At 42.3% G+C, this 16264-nt stretch overlaps 1 protein-coding gene across 1 annotated transcript in view; it reads left to right on the top strand.

Moving 5' to 3' along the window:
* The window catches only part of myo10 (myosin X), a 162755-nt gene that overhangs the window by 125638 nt on the left and 20853 nt on the right, over positions 1 to 16264 (top strand). The window contains 7 exon segments of the mRNA XM_079651992.1: positions 6011 to 6117; positions 6233 to 6487; positions 7418 to 7457; positions 8976 to 9696; positions 12169 to 12392; positions 12851 to 12971; positions 15397 to 15640. Coding sequence (XP_079508118.1) covers positions 6011 to 6117; positions 6233 to 6487; positions 7418 to 7457; positions 8976 to 9696; positions 12169 to 12392; positions 12851 to 12971; positions 15397 to 15640 — 1712 coding nt within the window.

Below are 16264 nucleotides of genomic sequence, written 5' to 3'. Positions count from 1 at the left end.
CCCTCTGGCTCTGACACCAGCCGATAACATGACTGTCTCTAGACTCACTCTGTCCGTCAACGTCCGCCGCACTCTGATCGCCTCAAGGTTTAATTTGGTTTCCTACGTCTGTCAAATCAAGCTCAGATACCTGTGTGGCTGCGGGCTCTCTCTCTCTGTGTGTGTGTGTGTGTGTGTGTGTGTGTGGGGGTGGGGGTGGGGGTGGGGGGGGGTGTGTGTGTGTGTGTTGGGGGGGGGGGTGGGGGGTGGGGGTGTGTGTGTGGAGATATCAGGCATATTTTGAGCCCAGAGCACCTGAAGTGTGGAATCCAACAGTTATTGGATGTAGTGTTGATCCTCTCGGCCTACTGCTCCCCGCCTCCTTTACATTTTGTGTGTGTGTGTGTGTGTGTGTGTGTGTGTGTGTGTGTGTGTGTGTGTGTGTTTTTGTGTGTGTGTGTGTGTGTGTGTGTGTGTTTTTGTGTGTGTGTGTGTGTGTGTGTGTGTGTGTGTGTGTCTGTGTGTGTGTGTGTGTGTGTGTGTGTGTGTGTGTGTGTGTGTGTGTGTGTGTGTGTGTGTGTGTGTGTGTGTGTGTGTGTGTGTGTGTGTGTGTGTGTGTGTGTGTGTGTGTGTGTGTGTGTGTGTGTGTGTGTGTGTGTGTGTGTGTGTGTGTGTGTGTGTGTCTTGCTGTGGGGAAATGACAGATGGGGGACACAGATCTCTAATCACAGCGTGACTGTGTGACAGCAGCGAGGCAGTGTGTGTGTGTGTGTGTATTCAGAAGGATAGTGTGTTGCACCTGTTACAAGGCAACAATGAAATGCCACCATTTCCCAGATTTACAGGCGAATGTTCACTTTCTTTTGAATAAAGTCTTGTAAAAAACTCACTTCTTAAACAAAAGTTCTCATTGATTTGCATTCTATAAACGAACAGAGCGACCAGGGAGTGTGTCTCAGCGCCTGAAAGCCTTTTAAAGAGCTTCTCTCTAAAGCCTTAAATCACTTCTACCTCCTTCAGAAAGTATCGGTACATCGGTTTGAGTTGTATGCCTCTGTTTACTCAGGAGGACACCGGCTGTGTTGCACCTGTTAAAAACAAGGCAATAAAAAGCCACCATTTAGCAGAGTTACAGACGAGACACTGGGAGTTTCTTTCAACAGAAGAACACATTGGTTTGCATTTTAATTGGCCGGCTTGGCGTTAGAACAAACATGGCTACCTGTGTGTGTGTGTGTGTGTGTGTGTGTGTGTGTGTGTGTGTGTGTGTGTGTCACCACCTGAAAGCCCTTTGTAGAGCTTCTCTCAAAGCGTTAAATCGATGATATCTCCCTTTATTTATTATTCAGGAGGACACTGTGTTGCACCTGTTAGAAACAAAGCAAGAAGAAGTGCCACCATTGAGCAGATTCACAGACGAGACACCGGCACATGTTTCCAATTAAATGTCGTTAAGAACTCATGAGAATACGACTTTGCTTTTCAACTTGCATGCTGTACTTCAGAACAAACAGGGCTACTATGGAGAGGGTCTTAGCACCTGAAACCCCTTTAAGAGCTTCTCTCTAAAGCGTTAAATCACTTCTATCTCCTCAATGGGATAAGTCCACTTTGTTTGAATGCCTCCATATATTCATTTGGACATTCGTGAGTGTGTTGCACCAAATCAAAGCAACAATGACATAACAACATTTATCAGATTTACAGGCTTTCTTTTCAATAAAGTCTTGTTAAAAACTCCTGAGAATATTCACATGTTTAACAGAAACGTTGCATCTGAACCCGTGTGTTTGATTACCCCCTGGAAGCCCCTCATAGAGCCTCCCTCTTGGGCCATTGGTGTGTGTCTTGGTGCCTCTGTAGATGTACTTGGACATCGATGAGTCTTAAGGCCCGGACACACCGAGCCGATTTCGACCGTGGATAGGTGTCTGCCCGTCGATGAGCGTCCTGTCGCCCTACTCAGATTGGTGTGTCCCGCACCGTCGTGTCTTTTCGGCCGTGCCGACACCTTCCGCTCCCGATTCAACATGTTGGAGGCTGTCGGCAAAATAAATCACTCTGATTGGGTGTTCAGCTTAGCGAATCAGTGCATGAGAAGCGAAACGGAAGTGAAGAAGGCACACACAGACGGCTATTATTTTTCATTTTCAAGTACCGCACTAAACATGTTTTTGATTATAAGTGGTTATGTGAAACAGTCTGTGGACGAGAGTGAAAATGGAACGCACTCGATTTGTTGTTTGTATATATCTCGCACAGGGGCGCCGCAAGGGGGTGAAAAGTTAGGATGATATAAGGGCCCGTGACTGACAGGGGCCCAAACTATTTTAGAACATTAAGAAAGAAATGTTTAAGTAACCAATGTGATATCTTTTCATGGGGCCCCTGATCACGCAGTCTGTCTTCCGGTTGCCTCTTTTGAATGATGAATACACACTACCGCCACCTGCTGGTAAGGACAATTATTGCCACTCACGTATGTGCAGTTCGTACGTGCTACTTGGCCTTCGGCTGAAGTCTTTGCGGTGTGTTCCAGTGCGACGTTTTGGCCAAGACGCAGAGACGAGAGGCGACACAACAGTCGGGGCTGTCGGGACGTGTTCTTTGGTGTCAGCTTGGTGTGTCAGGGCCTTTACAGGCGAGTCAGTTGGACTATTTATCAATTAAGTCTCGTTAAAACCTCCTGAGAATATTCAGATTTCAAACAGAAGGATTGCATTTTACCCTGCGTCCTTTAGAACAGGGGTGTCAAACTCAAGGCCCGGGGGCCAATTCCGGCCCTTGACTTCATTTCATGTGGCCCCACTAGAGCTTGCAAAGAACAATACGTTTATTATACGGTTGCATGCCGATTTACAGAAGCACGTTGCCCATAAACTACATGTCCCACAATGCATCTCAAATCTGATTTTTTTTCTCAGAATTTGACTTTTTTTTTCAAAATGTCTTTTTTTTTTTCTTTTTTTTTTATAGAATTTGGCTTTTCTTTTTAAATCATTTTGTGACATTCTCACTGAAGAGATATTATGAAGTTATTACCCTGTCCGATAACAATCCAATGCAGAGGCAATAGTGTAATATAATACATTATTTTATATTATATAAAATATTTATATATGTATTTTGATATATTCTTAAAGTTACAACCGGCCCTTTGAGTGCAACCATAATGCTGATGTGGCCCGCGATGAAATTGAGTTTGACCCCCCTGCTTTAGAACAAGCATGAGTTTTTCTCTGCACCTAAAAGCCCATCCTCCCTCATCCCTGAACCACAAATCTGTCCCTCTTTGGTAAACCCTTAAATCTCTTCTATCCCCCTCGGAGGGATTGGTCCACTTTGTGCCGCTGCCTCTCTTCAGGAGATTTACACCGAGCCGTCCTCATCTCCTTTCTCTCGGCACATGTCCTCATTATTGTCCTGGAGTTGTTTCATGCTCCTCTTTTACAACCTCTAACTTAATTTCCTGGAAGAGAGGGGGCTGCTCTCGGCGGGCCTGACCCGTCACGGCGGGAATCCAAAGTGAACCGAGGCTTAGCGCGGCTTTTGTTGTGCTAATTAGCATAGAAATGATTAAAGGGGATTAGCTGTTCGATCCATTGGGGTGCAACTGTGTGCATGAAGACACACTTTCAGAGCACGTGTGATTCATGTTTACTTAGAAAGGGAGGGTGTGATTTGTGTGTGTGTGTGTGTGTGTGTGTGTGTGTGTGTGTGTGTGTGTGTGTGTGTGTGTGTGTGTGTGTGTGTGTGTGTGTGTGTGTGTGTGTGTGTGTGTGTGTGTGTGTGTGTGTGTGTGTGTGTGTGTGTGTGTGTGTGTGTGTGTGTGTGTGTGTGTGTGTGTGTGTTTGCGCGGGTGTTTGTGTATGTGTGTGTCAGCGTGTGTTTCTATATGTGTGTGTGTGTGTGTGTGTGTGTGTGTGTGTGTGTGTGTGTGTGTTTGCAGGGTCATGAACTGCATGTTTCCTTTTTTAATTAACCTGCTCGTTAGTGACGTCCAAATCACCCTGACGAGTTTACATTTCCTCTGCTAAAATCTCATTAGTTCTTCACCACTGAGGATGTCACTCTGCCAACAACACACACACACACACACACACACACACACACACACACACACACACACACACACACACACACACACACACACACACACACACACACACACACACACACACACACACACACACACATACACACACACACACACACACACACACACACACACACACACACACACACACACATCATTCAACAGGAGAACCGTGACATTTCCCCACTGTCTCTCTCGTCCCATATCTCATTCCCCCCCCCCCCCCCCCTTGATTGGATTAACGTGGGTTTCTCTCTATGGATGACAGCTTGGCTCTGTAACGGGCAGCTGCACTAAATGTCGGTAAAATGTCTTTTCACAGAGAGAAGTTGCCCAAATCACGGCTGCAGTAATCTGCGTTGGTGCACAAAAGAAGAGGAGGGTCTGAATTTGATTTACGTCGCCGGCTTTATTCACGCCGATTGTTCCTCTGTCTGTTAAAATGGGGATGTTATAGAAAAAGGAGGGACTGTCTCTTTTTATTCTGTTCACTTGCAAATTCATAATGTGTGCATAATACAGTTATGGGTGTGCTTTGTTAAGAAGAGAATGGGGCTTTTAATGCCATTCAGCAGTCTACATTTTTTATTCTGCCTGTATGAAAAGACTAAAGGGTTGACGCTGAAAAGCATGTTTTTAATAAACAATTTAAGTTACATACATAGTGGAGTGGTTCTGGAATGAGTCCTAAAACACGGAAATTAGTCAGCATTTTAGCACTTCCTGTCCCCTCTGCAATGGTTTTCTGAATGTTTTGTCGGTTTTTAGCCTGGAATAAGATCTGTGGTTAACACAAGCTGAACAGATTTCAATTATACGACATAAAATATGTCAGTAAATACCTCACTGGTGGACTTAAAAACTGCCTTTGCTAACAAGTGTCTAAATGAGACGACTAGACGTCATCACGCCCAACATTAGCCACCTTTAGCTTAGCGGTGGTGACGTGAAGTCATGTGACCGTGCTGTAGTTCCTTTATAGACCAACATTAGCCTCCTTTAGCTTAGCGGTGGTGACGTGAGGTCATGTGACCGTGCTGTAGTTCCTTTATAGCCCAACATTAGCCTCCTCTAGCTTAGCGGTGGTGACGTGAAGTCATGTGACCGTGCTGTAGTTCCTTTATAGCCCAACATTAGCCACCTTTAGCTTAGCGGTGGTGACGTGAAGTCATGTGACCGTGCTGTAGTTCCTTTATAGCACAACATTAGCCACCTTTAGCTTAGCGGTGGTGACGTGAAGTCATGTGACCGTGATGTAGTTCCTTTATAGCCCAACATTAGCCTCCTTTAGCTTAGCGGTGGTGACGTGAAGTCATGTGACCGTGCTGTAGTTCCTTTATAGCCCAACATTAGCCACCTTTAGCTTAGCGGTGGTGACGTGAAGTCATGTGACCGTGATGTAGTTCCTTTATAGCCCAACATTAGCCTCCTTTAGCTTAGCGGTGGTGACGTGAAGTCATGTGACCGTGCTGTAGTTCCTTTATAGCCCAACATTAGCCACCTTTAGCTTAGCGGTGGTGACGTGAAGTCATGTGACCGTGCTGTAGTTCCTTTATAGCCCAACATTAGCCACCTTTAGCTTAGCGGTGGTGACGTGAAGTCATGTGACCGTGCTGTAGTTCCTTTATAGCCCAACATTAGCCTCCTTTAGCTTAGCGGTGGTAACATGAAGTCATGTGACCGTGCTGCAGTTCCTTTATAGCCCAACATTAGCCTCCTTTAGCTTAGCGGTGGTGACGTGAAGTCATGTGACCGTGCTGTAGTTCCTTTATAGCCCAACATTAGCCACCTTTAGCTTAGCAGTGGAGACACGTATTTCCTCTTTCCCCCTTCCTCCCCCTTCCAATCCTCTCCTCTCGTTTCCTCTAATCTTGCTTCAACTCCTCATTTCCTCTACTCTTGCTCCCTCTAATGATGTACCTTCCTCCCTCTCAGGTTTTTCTCCGGGAGTCTCTTGAGCACCGTCTGGAGAAGCAGAGAGAGATGGAGGTGCTGAGAGCCGCCATGATCATCCAGGCTCACGTCACAGGATTCATCGCCAGGTCAATATTCAACTCAACATGAACTAAACATTATTATTACTATACAGCCTTAAAAAACTAAATTCTAAGTTGCTAATGAACTGCATTGATGTCCTGTTCACTCCCCGACACACAGGAAGCAGTACAGGAAGCTGCTGCAGTGCATTGTGGTCATTCAGAAGAACTACCGGGCGTTTTACTGGAGGAGGAAGTTCCTGTTGCTTCGCTGGGCCGCGCTCACCTTCCAGAAACGAGTCCGAGGGCAAAGAGCCCGCCGGGCCTTCAGCCAGCTGCTGGAGGAGAGGAAGAGGAGGGCGGAGGAGGAAGAGGAGAAGAAGAGGAGGGAGGAGGAGGAAGAGCTCTGCAGGAGGAGGGAGGAGGAGATGGAGAGGTAGGAGACAAGAGGAGGAGGAGGAGGAGTTGCTGTCATGCATCCTTTTTTAACTCTTAATACTCAGTGTGGTGCACCAGTGATTATCGCAAACACTTCTTTTTACTTAACATTTAAGCACTTTCTGTCTTTTTGAACATTAAAGCATGGAAACATGTTACAGTAGAGACACAACATACACATATGAACCACAAAAGCAGCATAATGTCTTCTTTAAGACATTTTCATTTCAATGTCTTCCCTACACAGAACACTACTGCCTACAGTTCTCTGTACACCATACATTATGTTATTGTTTCTCTGATATAGTCTGTCTGTCTGTTTAAAAAGCCCACCTTCCCATATGTGTGTGTCCTAGATACTGTATGAGAAGTGACTCTGACAGACGCTTAAAAGGTCGACACGTCAGCTTGTACGGTGTGCACTTCCTAAAATCCCCAATTCCCAGAAATAATATCCAGGACGTGACCTCTGCTTCCTAAGTGCTATCTGCAGCCCCGAGGGAGGCGGACTCAAATTAGTGTGAAAAAATGAAACCAAGATGATTCATCTCCCTGTCGACACCCTGATGATCATTTACCAGCATGCATTTATGTACACTTACTTTGATAGTATTAATGCAAAGTAAAAAGTGGGTTTTATATGAATGACGTACACTTCCTGTCTGACCTTAACAATCTTTATTCTAGATGGGTTTTACGGGATTTAAGTGCAACGAGGGACGGGAAATGTAATCACTTTTTGTTTTTGGTAAATCTTATCTTCTGTTTCAGTCTGCTAATGTTTGTGTGTCTGTGTGTGTGTGTGTGTGTGTGTGTGTGTGTGTGTGTGTGTGTGTGTGTGTGTGTGTGTGTGTGTGTGTGTGTGTGGTTTTGTGTGTGTGTGTGTGTTCGTGTGTGTGTGTGTGTGTGTGTGTGTGTGTGCGTGCAGGGAGAGGCAGAGGATGGAGGCTGAGAGAGTCGCCGCAGAGGTACGATGAAGCTGATTATTAACGAGTTAATTTGTGTGGAAAAAGAGAATTAGATGCAGGGGACGAAAATTGCTGCAGTGAAATCAGGGCAAATGACACTTGGAAATGTTAGAACTTTTGAATTTATGTATATATTATCTCGCTTTACGAGCACACTTTTATATTTGTAATGAGAAAGTAAGTTGGACTCTTATTCTGCTAGCTTTTGGAACCAGGAGCACAATGAAGGGGAAATGGAAGGGGGGTTAACTACTAACCAGAGATGGCAAAAGTACACAGATCCTGTACTCAAGTAGAAGTACAGATCCTCGTGTTTAAAAATACTCTGGTGAAAGTAGAAGTACTGACTAAACTTCTTTACTCAAGTCAAAGTAAAGAGGCTTTGAAATGTACTTCAGTAAAAAGTACCCATAACTAGCAGCTGTTTTAAAGAGTACCTGACCTCCCTTTATATTAATAGAACAATAATGTCATTGTTAGCTAATGAATGTTTCCATGGTGACCAACGGCAACATGACAACGTTTTCATTGGTCCCTCTTCTTTAGAGAAGACCAGGAAATGATGGATACACGGATCGTGTTCAAATCAATAGGCACGCAATGACTCTAAATAATAACGATCACGCCACCAAACACACATTCAGACTAAAGGAACCAGCCTGTTTGGAAAATGTGAGAAGTAGAAAGTACAGGTATTTGAGTTCAACATGTAAGAAGTAGAAAGTACAGGTATTTGAGTTCAACATGTAAGAAGTAGAAAGTACAGGTATTTGAGTTCAACATGTAAGAAGTAGAAAGTACAGGTATTTGAGTTCAACATGTAAGAAGTAGAAAGTACAGGTATTTGAGTTCAACATGTGAGAAGTAGAAAGTACAGGTATTTGTGTTCAACATGTGAGAAGTAGAAAGTACAGGTATTTGTGTTCAACATGTAAGAAGTAGAAAGTACAGGTATTTGTGTTCAACATGTAAGAAGTAGAAAGTACAGGTATTTGTGTTCAACATGTAAGAAGTAGAAAGTACAGGTATTTGAGTTCAACATGTGAGAAGTAGAAAGTACAGGTATTTGTGTTCAACATGTGAGAAGTAGAAAGTACAGGTATTTGTGTTCAACATGTAAGAAGTAGAAAGTACAGGTATTTGAGTTCAACATGTAAGAAGTAGAAAGTACAGGTATTTGAGTTCAACATGTAAGAAGTAGAAAGTACAGGTATTTGAGTTCAACATGTAAGAAGTAGAAAGTACAGGTATTTGAGTTCAACATGTAAGAAGTAGAAAGTACAGGTATTTGAGTTCAACATGTAAGAAGTAGAAAGTACAGGTATTTGAGTTCAAAATGTAAGAAGTCAAAGTAAAAAGTTGTGTAAGTAATAAGTAGTGGAGTAAAGTACTGATACCAGAAACATGTACTTAAGTACAGTAACTAAGTATTTGTACTCCATACTTCCCACCTCTGCCACTAACCCTAACCCACTTCCACGAAAGAGTTTTTAAATGTGTTTATTTCTCCGTCTTCAGGCTGAGGAGATCAGACGACTTCAGGAGCTTCAGCTGGAGGAGAAGTTGGCCTCTCTGGCTCTTCTTCAGTCTGCGATAGCAGCTGAAACACCTCCCAGAACGGAGGGCGAGATGGAGTCAGGAGAAACTGGAGAGGATGCATCCAATCAGGAGGAGGCGATCCGTCCTCACGAGGCCAATCAGGTGGAGGAGATCCTGAGACTAGAGCGGGAAATCCAGTCCCTCCAGAGGCAGAAGGAGCGTCAGGAACTCTCTCTGACCGAAGCTTCGCTAAGCCGCCTTCAGCTTCTCCGGGATCAGGAGCTCCGGCGCCTGGAGGACGAAGCGTGCAAGGCGGCGCAGCAGTTCCTCGACTCGCTGAACTTCGACGAGATCGACGAGTGCGTGAGGAACATCGAGAGCTCCTTGGGAGTGGAGGAAGAAGAGGAGAAGGAGGGTGGACGGAGGAGGAGAGGCGACGAGGAAGAGGTGGACGAAGGGTTTGGAGCGGACGATGACGCGTTCAAAGACTCGCCGAACCCAAGTGAACATGGCCATTCGGACGGACAGCGGACAAGCGGGATTCGAACCAGCGACGACTCGTCTGAAGAAGACCCGTACGCCAATGATGGAGTAACCCCTCCTCTTCCACCAACCCCTCTGCTTCACCCAGCGCTACCTCTACTTCCAGTGCCTCCCAGTGCTTCATCCAGCGGGGATTCAGCCTTCTGCCACCCCAAAGGTCTGCAACTCTTTTTACTTTGAAACCCAGGCTGAAGATCTTTCATTTTGCAGCTGCTTTTAATTTAAATATTTATATCCAGGAATGGCAAAAGTACACATCCTTTCCTCAAGTAGAAGTACAGATACTGGTGTTTAAAAATACTCTGGTGAAAGTAGAAGTACTGACTAAACTTCTTTACTCAAGTCAAAGTAAAGAGGCTTTGAAATGTACTTCAGTAAAAAGTACCCATAACTAGCAGCTGTTTTAAAGAGTACCTGACCTCCCTTTATATTAATAGAACAATAATGTCATTGTTAGCTAATGAATGTTTCCATGGTGACCAACGGCAACATGACAACGTTTCCATTGGTCCCTCTTCTTTAGAGAAGACCAGGAAATGATGGATACACGGATCGTGTTCAAATCAATAGGCACGCAATGACTCTAAATAATAATGATCACGCCACCAAACACACATTCAGACTAAAGGAACCAGCCTGTTTGGAAAATGAGAGAAGTAGAAAGTACAGGTATTTGAGTTCAACATGTAAGAAGTAGAAAGTACAGGTATTTGAGTTCAACATGTAAGAAGTAGAAAGTACAGGTATTTGAGTTCAACATGTGAGAAGTAGAAAGTACAGGTATTTGAGTTCAACATGTAAGAAGTAGAAAGTACAGGTATTTGAGTTCAACATGTAAGAAGTAGAAAGTACAGGTATTTGTGTTCAACATGTAAGAAGTAGAAAGTACAGGTATTTGAGTTCAACATGTAAGAAGTAGAAAGTACAGGTATTTGTGTTCAACATGTAAGAAGTAAAAAGTACAGGTATTTGAGTTCAACATGTAAGAAGTAGAAAGTACAGGTATTTGAGTTCAACATGTAAGAAGTAGAAAGTACAGGTATTTGAGTTCAACATGTAAGAAGTAGAAAGTACAGGTATTTGAGTTCAACATGTAAGAAGTAGAAAGTACAGGTATTTGTGTTCAACATGTAAGAAGTAGAAAGTACAGGTATTTGTGTTCAACATGTAAGAAGTAGAAAGTACAGGTATTTGAGTTCAACATGTAAGAAGTAGAAAGTACAGGTATTTGTGTTCAACATGTAAGAAGTAAAAAGTACAGGTATTTGAGTTCAACATGTAAGAAGTAGAAAGTACAGGTATTTGAGTTCAACATGTAAGAAGTAGAAAGTACAGGTATTTGAGTTCAACATGTAAGAAGTAGAAAGTACAGGTATTTGAGTTCAACATGTAAGAAGTAGAAAGTACAGGTATTTGTGTTCAACATGTAAGAAGTAGAAAGTACAGGTATTTGTGTTCAACATGTAAGAAGTAGAAAGTACAGGTATTTGAGTTCAACATGTAAGAAGTAGAAAGTACAGGTATTTGAGTTCAACATGTAAGAAGTAGAAAGTACAGGTATTTGAGTTCAACATGTAAGAAGTAGAAAGTACAGGTATTTGTGTTCAACATGTAAGAAGTAGAAAGTACAGGTATTTGAGTTCAACATGTAAGAAGTAGAAAGTACAGGTATTTGTGTTCAACATGTAAGAAGTAGAAAGTACAGGTATTTGGGTTCAACATGTAAGAAGTAGAAAGTACAGGTATTTGTGTTCAACATGTAAGAAGTAGAAAGTACAGGTATTTGAGTTCAACATGTAAGAAGTAGAAAGTACAGGTATTTGTGTTCAAAATGTGAGAAGTAGAAAGTACAGGTATTTGTGTTCAACATGTAAGAAGTAGAAAGTACAGGTATTTGAGTTCAACATGTAAGAAGTAGAAAGTACAGGTATTTGAGTTCAACATGTAAGAAGTAGAAAGTACAGGTATTTGTGTTCAACATGTAAGAAGTAGAAAGTACAGGTATTTGTGTTCAAAATGTGAGAAGTAGAAAGTACAGGTATTTGTGTTCAAAATGTGAGAAGTAGAAAGTACAGGTATTTGAGTTCAACATGTAAGAAGTAGAAAGTACAGGTATTTGAGTTCAACATGTAAGAAGTAGAAAGTACAGGTATTTGAGTTCAAAATGTGAGAAGTAGAAAGTACAGGTATTTGAGTTCAACATGTAAGAAGTAGAAAGTACAGGTATTTGAGTTCAACATGTAAGAAGTAGAAAGTACAGGTATTTGTGTTCAAAATGTGAGAAGTAGAAAGTACAGGTATTTGTGTTCAACATGTGAGAAGTAGAAAGTACAGGTATTTGTGTTAGAAATGTAAGAAGTCAAAGTGAAAAGTGGTTAGAAAAATAAGTAGTGGAGTAAAGTACTGATACCAGAAACATGTACTTAACAAAGTATTTGTACTCCAATACTTCCCTCCTCTGCTCATATCTCACACTGCACTGTAACTTGTATTCATGTTTTATTATCGAGTGTTTTTAAATGCCATGTTATAATATATTCCTTAATGCCCTTTCATGTTTGTAAAGCACTTTGAATTGCCTTGTGTTGAAAGGTGCTGTATAAATAAACTTGCCTTGCCTTTCCCAAAGCTTCGTCCGAGGCGCAGTCAGAAGATCTGGTGGAGCTCATTCCTCCGGACGAGGACTCGGACTACGACCAGGACGACTACGATGAAGGCGCCATCGTCTCCAGTGGCAGCGTGGCCTTCTCAAACCCTCGTAGTGGGCAGTGGTCTCCGGACTACCGAGGGTCTGTCGGCACCTACAACAGCTCAGGGGCGTATCGCTTCAGCTCGGACGGGGCTCAGTCCTCGGTCAGTTGATACAAAGAATTATATTTTGTTCAATAAAGTGTTCATCAAAGGTATCTCATTTATTACAGTCCTTAAAACAGTTAAAGCCAAACTGGTCATTGTTCTCAACTAAGCTTCATTTAGATCTAATACTTTTCACTAAGTCGGACAAAATGGTAAATGGACTATTTTTATACAGCTCTTTTCCAGTCTTATTTCAACACACCTCAAAGAGCTTTTATGTGTACAAGTCATGATTTATCCATTCATACAGAGGCAAAGGCTACAAAACAAGGCAGTACACACATTCACATACCGTTTGCTATTTGGGAGCTACTTAGAATTGAGCATCTTTTGACACGGACGGTTGCATGGTCATTGAGCTGATGCAGAATCCTGCCAATTAAAACGATTGGACCTTTTTAAAATGTGCTCGTTGTGTCTTTTAAATGTCTCATTTCTGTTTGTTTGTATTCCAGTTTGAGGACAGCGAAGACGACTTCGACAGGTTCGACACCGATGACGAGCTTTCGTATCGACGGGACTCCGTCTACAGCTGCGTCACGCTGCCGTACTTCCACAGCTTCCTCTTCATCAAAGGTGCAGTCTCTCCCTTATTACACTCCTCAAAACCACCTCAGACTTGTACAAGAGGAAAGACAAGGAGTTATATGATATGTTTTATAATGATTGATCATGAACGTGTTCTCAAAGCTGGTAAAGGTGCAGCTAGTTTGAATGACTTTGTATACTGCAGGGTAGCTGGTGGATTTACTCCAGGTGGAACTAAAGTCTGATTTAACACTTGATTAGATTTCACATCATTCATCCAGATCTGAGAAGTAACTAAAGGGATTAAATACATGAAGTGGAGTAGAAGTACACCATGTACCTCTGAACTGTAGGGGAGTAGAAGTACACCATGTACCTCTGAACTGTAGGGGAGTAGAAGTACACCATGTACCTCTGAGCTGTAGTGAGTAGAAGTACACCATGTACCTCTGAACTGTAGAGGAGTAGAAGTACACCATGTACCTCTGAACTGTAGTGAGTAGAAGTACACCATGTACCTCTGAACTGTAGTGAGTAGAAGTACACCATGTACCTCTGAACTGTAGTGGAGTAGAAGTACACCATGTACCTCTGAACTGTAGAGGAGTAGAAGTACACCATGTACCTCTGAACTGTAGTGGAGTAGAAGTACACCATGTACCTCTGAACTGTAGAGGAGTAGAAGTACACCATGTACCTCTGAACTGTAGTGAGTAGAAGTACACCATGTACCTCTGAACTGTAGTGAGTAGAAGTACACCATGTACCTCTGAACTGTAGTGGAGTAGAAGTACACCATGTACCTCTGAACTGTAGAGGAGTAGAAGTACACCATGTACCTCTGAACTGTAGTGGAGTAGAAGTACACCATGTACCTCTGAACTGTAGTGGAGTAGAAGTACACCATGTACCTCTGAACTGTAGAGGAGTAGAAGTACACCATGTACCTCTGAACTGTAGTGGAGTAGAAGTACACCATGTACCTCTGAACTGTAGTGGAGTAGAAGTACACCATGTACCTCTGAACTGTAGAGGAGTAGAAGTACACCATGTACCTCTGAACTGTAGTGGAGTAGAAGTACACCATGTACCTCTGACCTGTAGTGGAGTAGAAGTACACCATGTACCTCTGAACTGTAGTGAGTAGAAGTACACCATGTACCTCTGAACTGTAGTGAGTAGAAGTACACCATGTACCTCTGAACTGTAGTGAGTAGAAGTACACCATGTACCTCTGAACTGTAGTGGAGTAGAAGTACACCATGTACCTCTGAACTGTAGTGGAGTAGAAGTACACCATGTACCTCTGAACTGAAGTGGAGTTTATTCTATGACTTTGTATTTATGACGAAATGACTTTAAAATCTTCTTCTGATTATAGTGGTTTGACAGATATCAAGCTGACCCCTGTCCGTGCCACACTCATGGAAAGATAACCTATTCATGTGTTCTCGTGCTCTGCAGAGAGATCACATACTCAAACTTGTTATGACCTATTTATCACAAACTATAATCACATGATTGTTAAGTTCTTCCGGGTTTTGGCCTGTATTCAGTGTCTTGCCCAGGCTGGAGAGGCTGGAGGACAACAGAGGACGCTTGGACACCTCAGATTCTTTCTGTTTGTCTTTATGTTCTGCTAAGCAGTTATTTATAAGACTCTTTTCATCAGATTCTCATCAGGCTGAAAACCTTCAAACACAGAGGACAAACAAATGCTAGCACACATGCAAACAAAATCACAAACATGTTGTTTGCCTCATTGCATTATTTATAATAATAATAATTCAGTCACATTCCATTTTCAGGGTATTATAACTCAAATGATAAATTGTGAGTTACCTACAAAACTTCATTAACTTAAATGAATGAATAAGAAAAGTCTCTTTCTCTACTTGAAACCAAGCAACCCAGAAAACCTCACTGAACACCATCTGCGCTGTCTAAACATACACTAAACAGAACGGAGCGCACACAAACCACGCTGCGTAAAAGCCGTCGATTGCGCAACAGCACTCTCACAATAAGGCAACAGATCAAGAACGTAATAAATAACGCAGAAACACACCAACGGCGTCTCTGGAGCCTCACACACACTGTCGCCAACTTCTCCCTCCGTGGCTTTGGGAACAAGAGACCGGCCATCATAATTCCTGCGCCTTTTGTTGCCGTGTTACCGGAAGCGGTATTAATATGTTTTAATAACGGCTCGCTTTTCATTTAGAAAAGTAGACTACGCTATTCAAAATAAAACAAATACCCCCTTGGTATTAAACAATACTATCACAATAATAACCTCAACGAAAATACATACGAATAATTATTTATACGTCCGTTTTTCTCAGATATTATTATTTTTCTTTCAAGATTGACTTTCGTCTCGACAGTGATATACAATGAGTTTTTAATGTTACGTTTTAGGGATCTGAAGACGGCGAATTATCTTTAAATAATGTGATTTGTCCGAGTGCAGGCGGGCTGATCAACACGTGGAAGCGGCGCTGGTGTGTTCTGAAGGACGAGACGTTCCTCTGGTTCAGGGCGAAGCAGGAGGCTCTGAAGCAGGGCTGGCTTCACAAGAAGGGCGGCGGCTCGTCCACGCTGTCCCGCAGGAACTGGAAGAAGCGCTGGTTCGTTCTGAGACAGAGCAAACTCATGTACTTCGAGAACGACGGAGAGGAGAAGATGAAGGGCGTGCTGGATATGCGCGACGCCAAGTAAGTTATTATTTTACTCTCATTGTGTTATTTCATACTGTGTGTGTTCGCTGTACAGCACTTTGGTCAACTGAGGTGGTTTTAAATGCGCGGTATGAATAAATAAAGATTGAGATTGAAGTAAGGAGTAATATATACTGTAACTGAGAAAGAAAAAAAAAAGCTATGACTCACATTTCCATTTTTTCTTATTTCATATTTTTCCAGGATTTTTTATAACTTGTATGACAAACTAAAATCTGACTTTTTTATGATTTATTTTAATATACCAGACTATGACTTGCCATTACTTATGTATGACTTCATGACTTTCTATGCATTGATTTGATATGTCCTATTGTTGCCTAACTATACTATCACTTTGGATCAGTTATCTATGGCTTTTTCTGGCTTACTTATGACATACTACACTTTGCCTTTTTGATATTATGAAATATTATACTACAAGTTACAAGTTACAAAACTGGGACTTTTCATGACCTATTTATGATTTTTATGACAAACTAACATTTTAGTTTTTTATGATTTATTTTGATACACCAGACTATGAGTTTACATTACTTATGTATGACTTATTATACTGCCATTTTTTAAAAGTTGTGACCTATTACACTATGAGTTTTT

The sequence above is a fragment of the Notothenia rossii genome (assembly GCF_949606895.1).
Source record: "Notothenia rossii genome assembly, chromosome: 9".
Classification (NCBI taxonomy): domain Eukaryota; kingdom Metazoa; phylum Chordata; class Actinopteri; order Perciformes; family Nototheniidae; genus Notothenia; species Notothenia rossii.
Note: the sequence above shows the minus strand (reverse complement) of the source record. Positions and strands in the feature narration are given on the sequence as shown.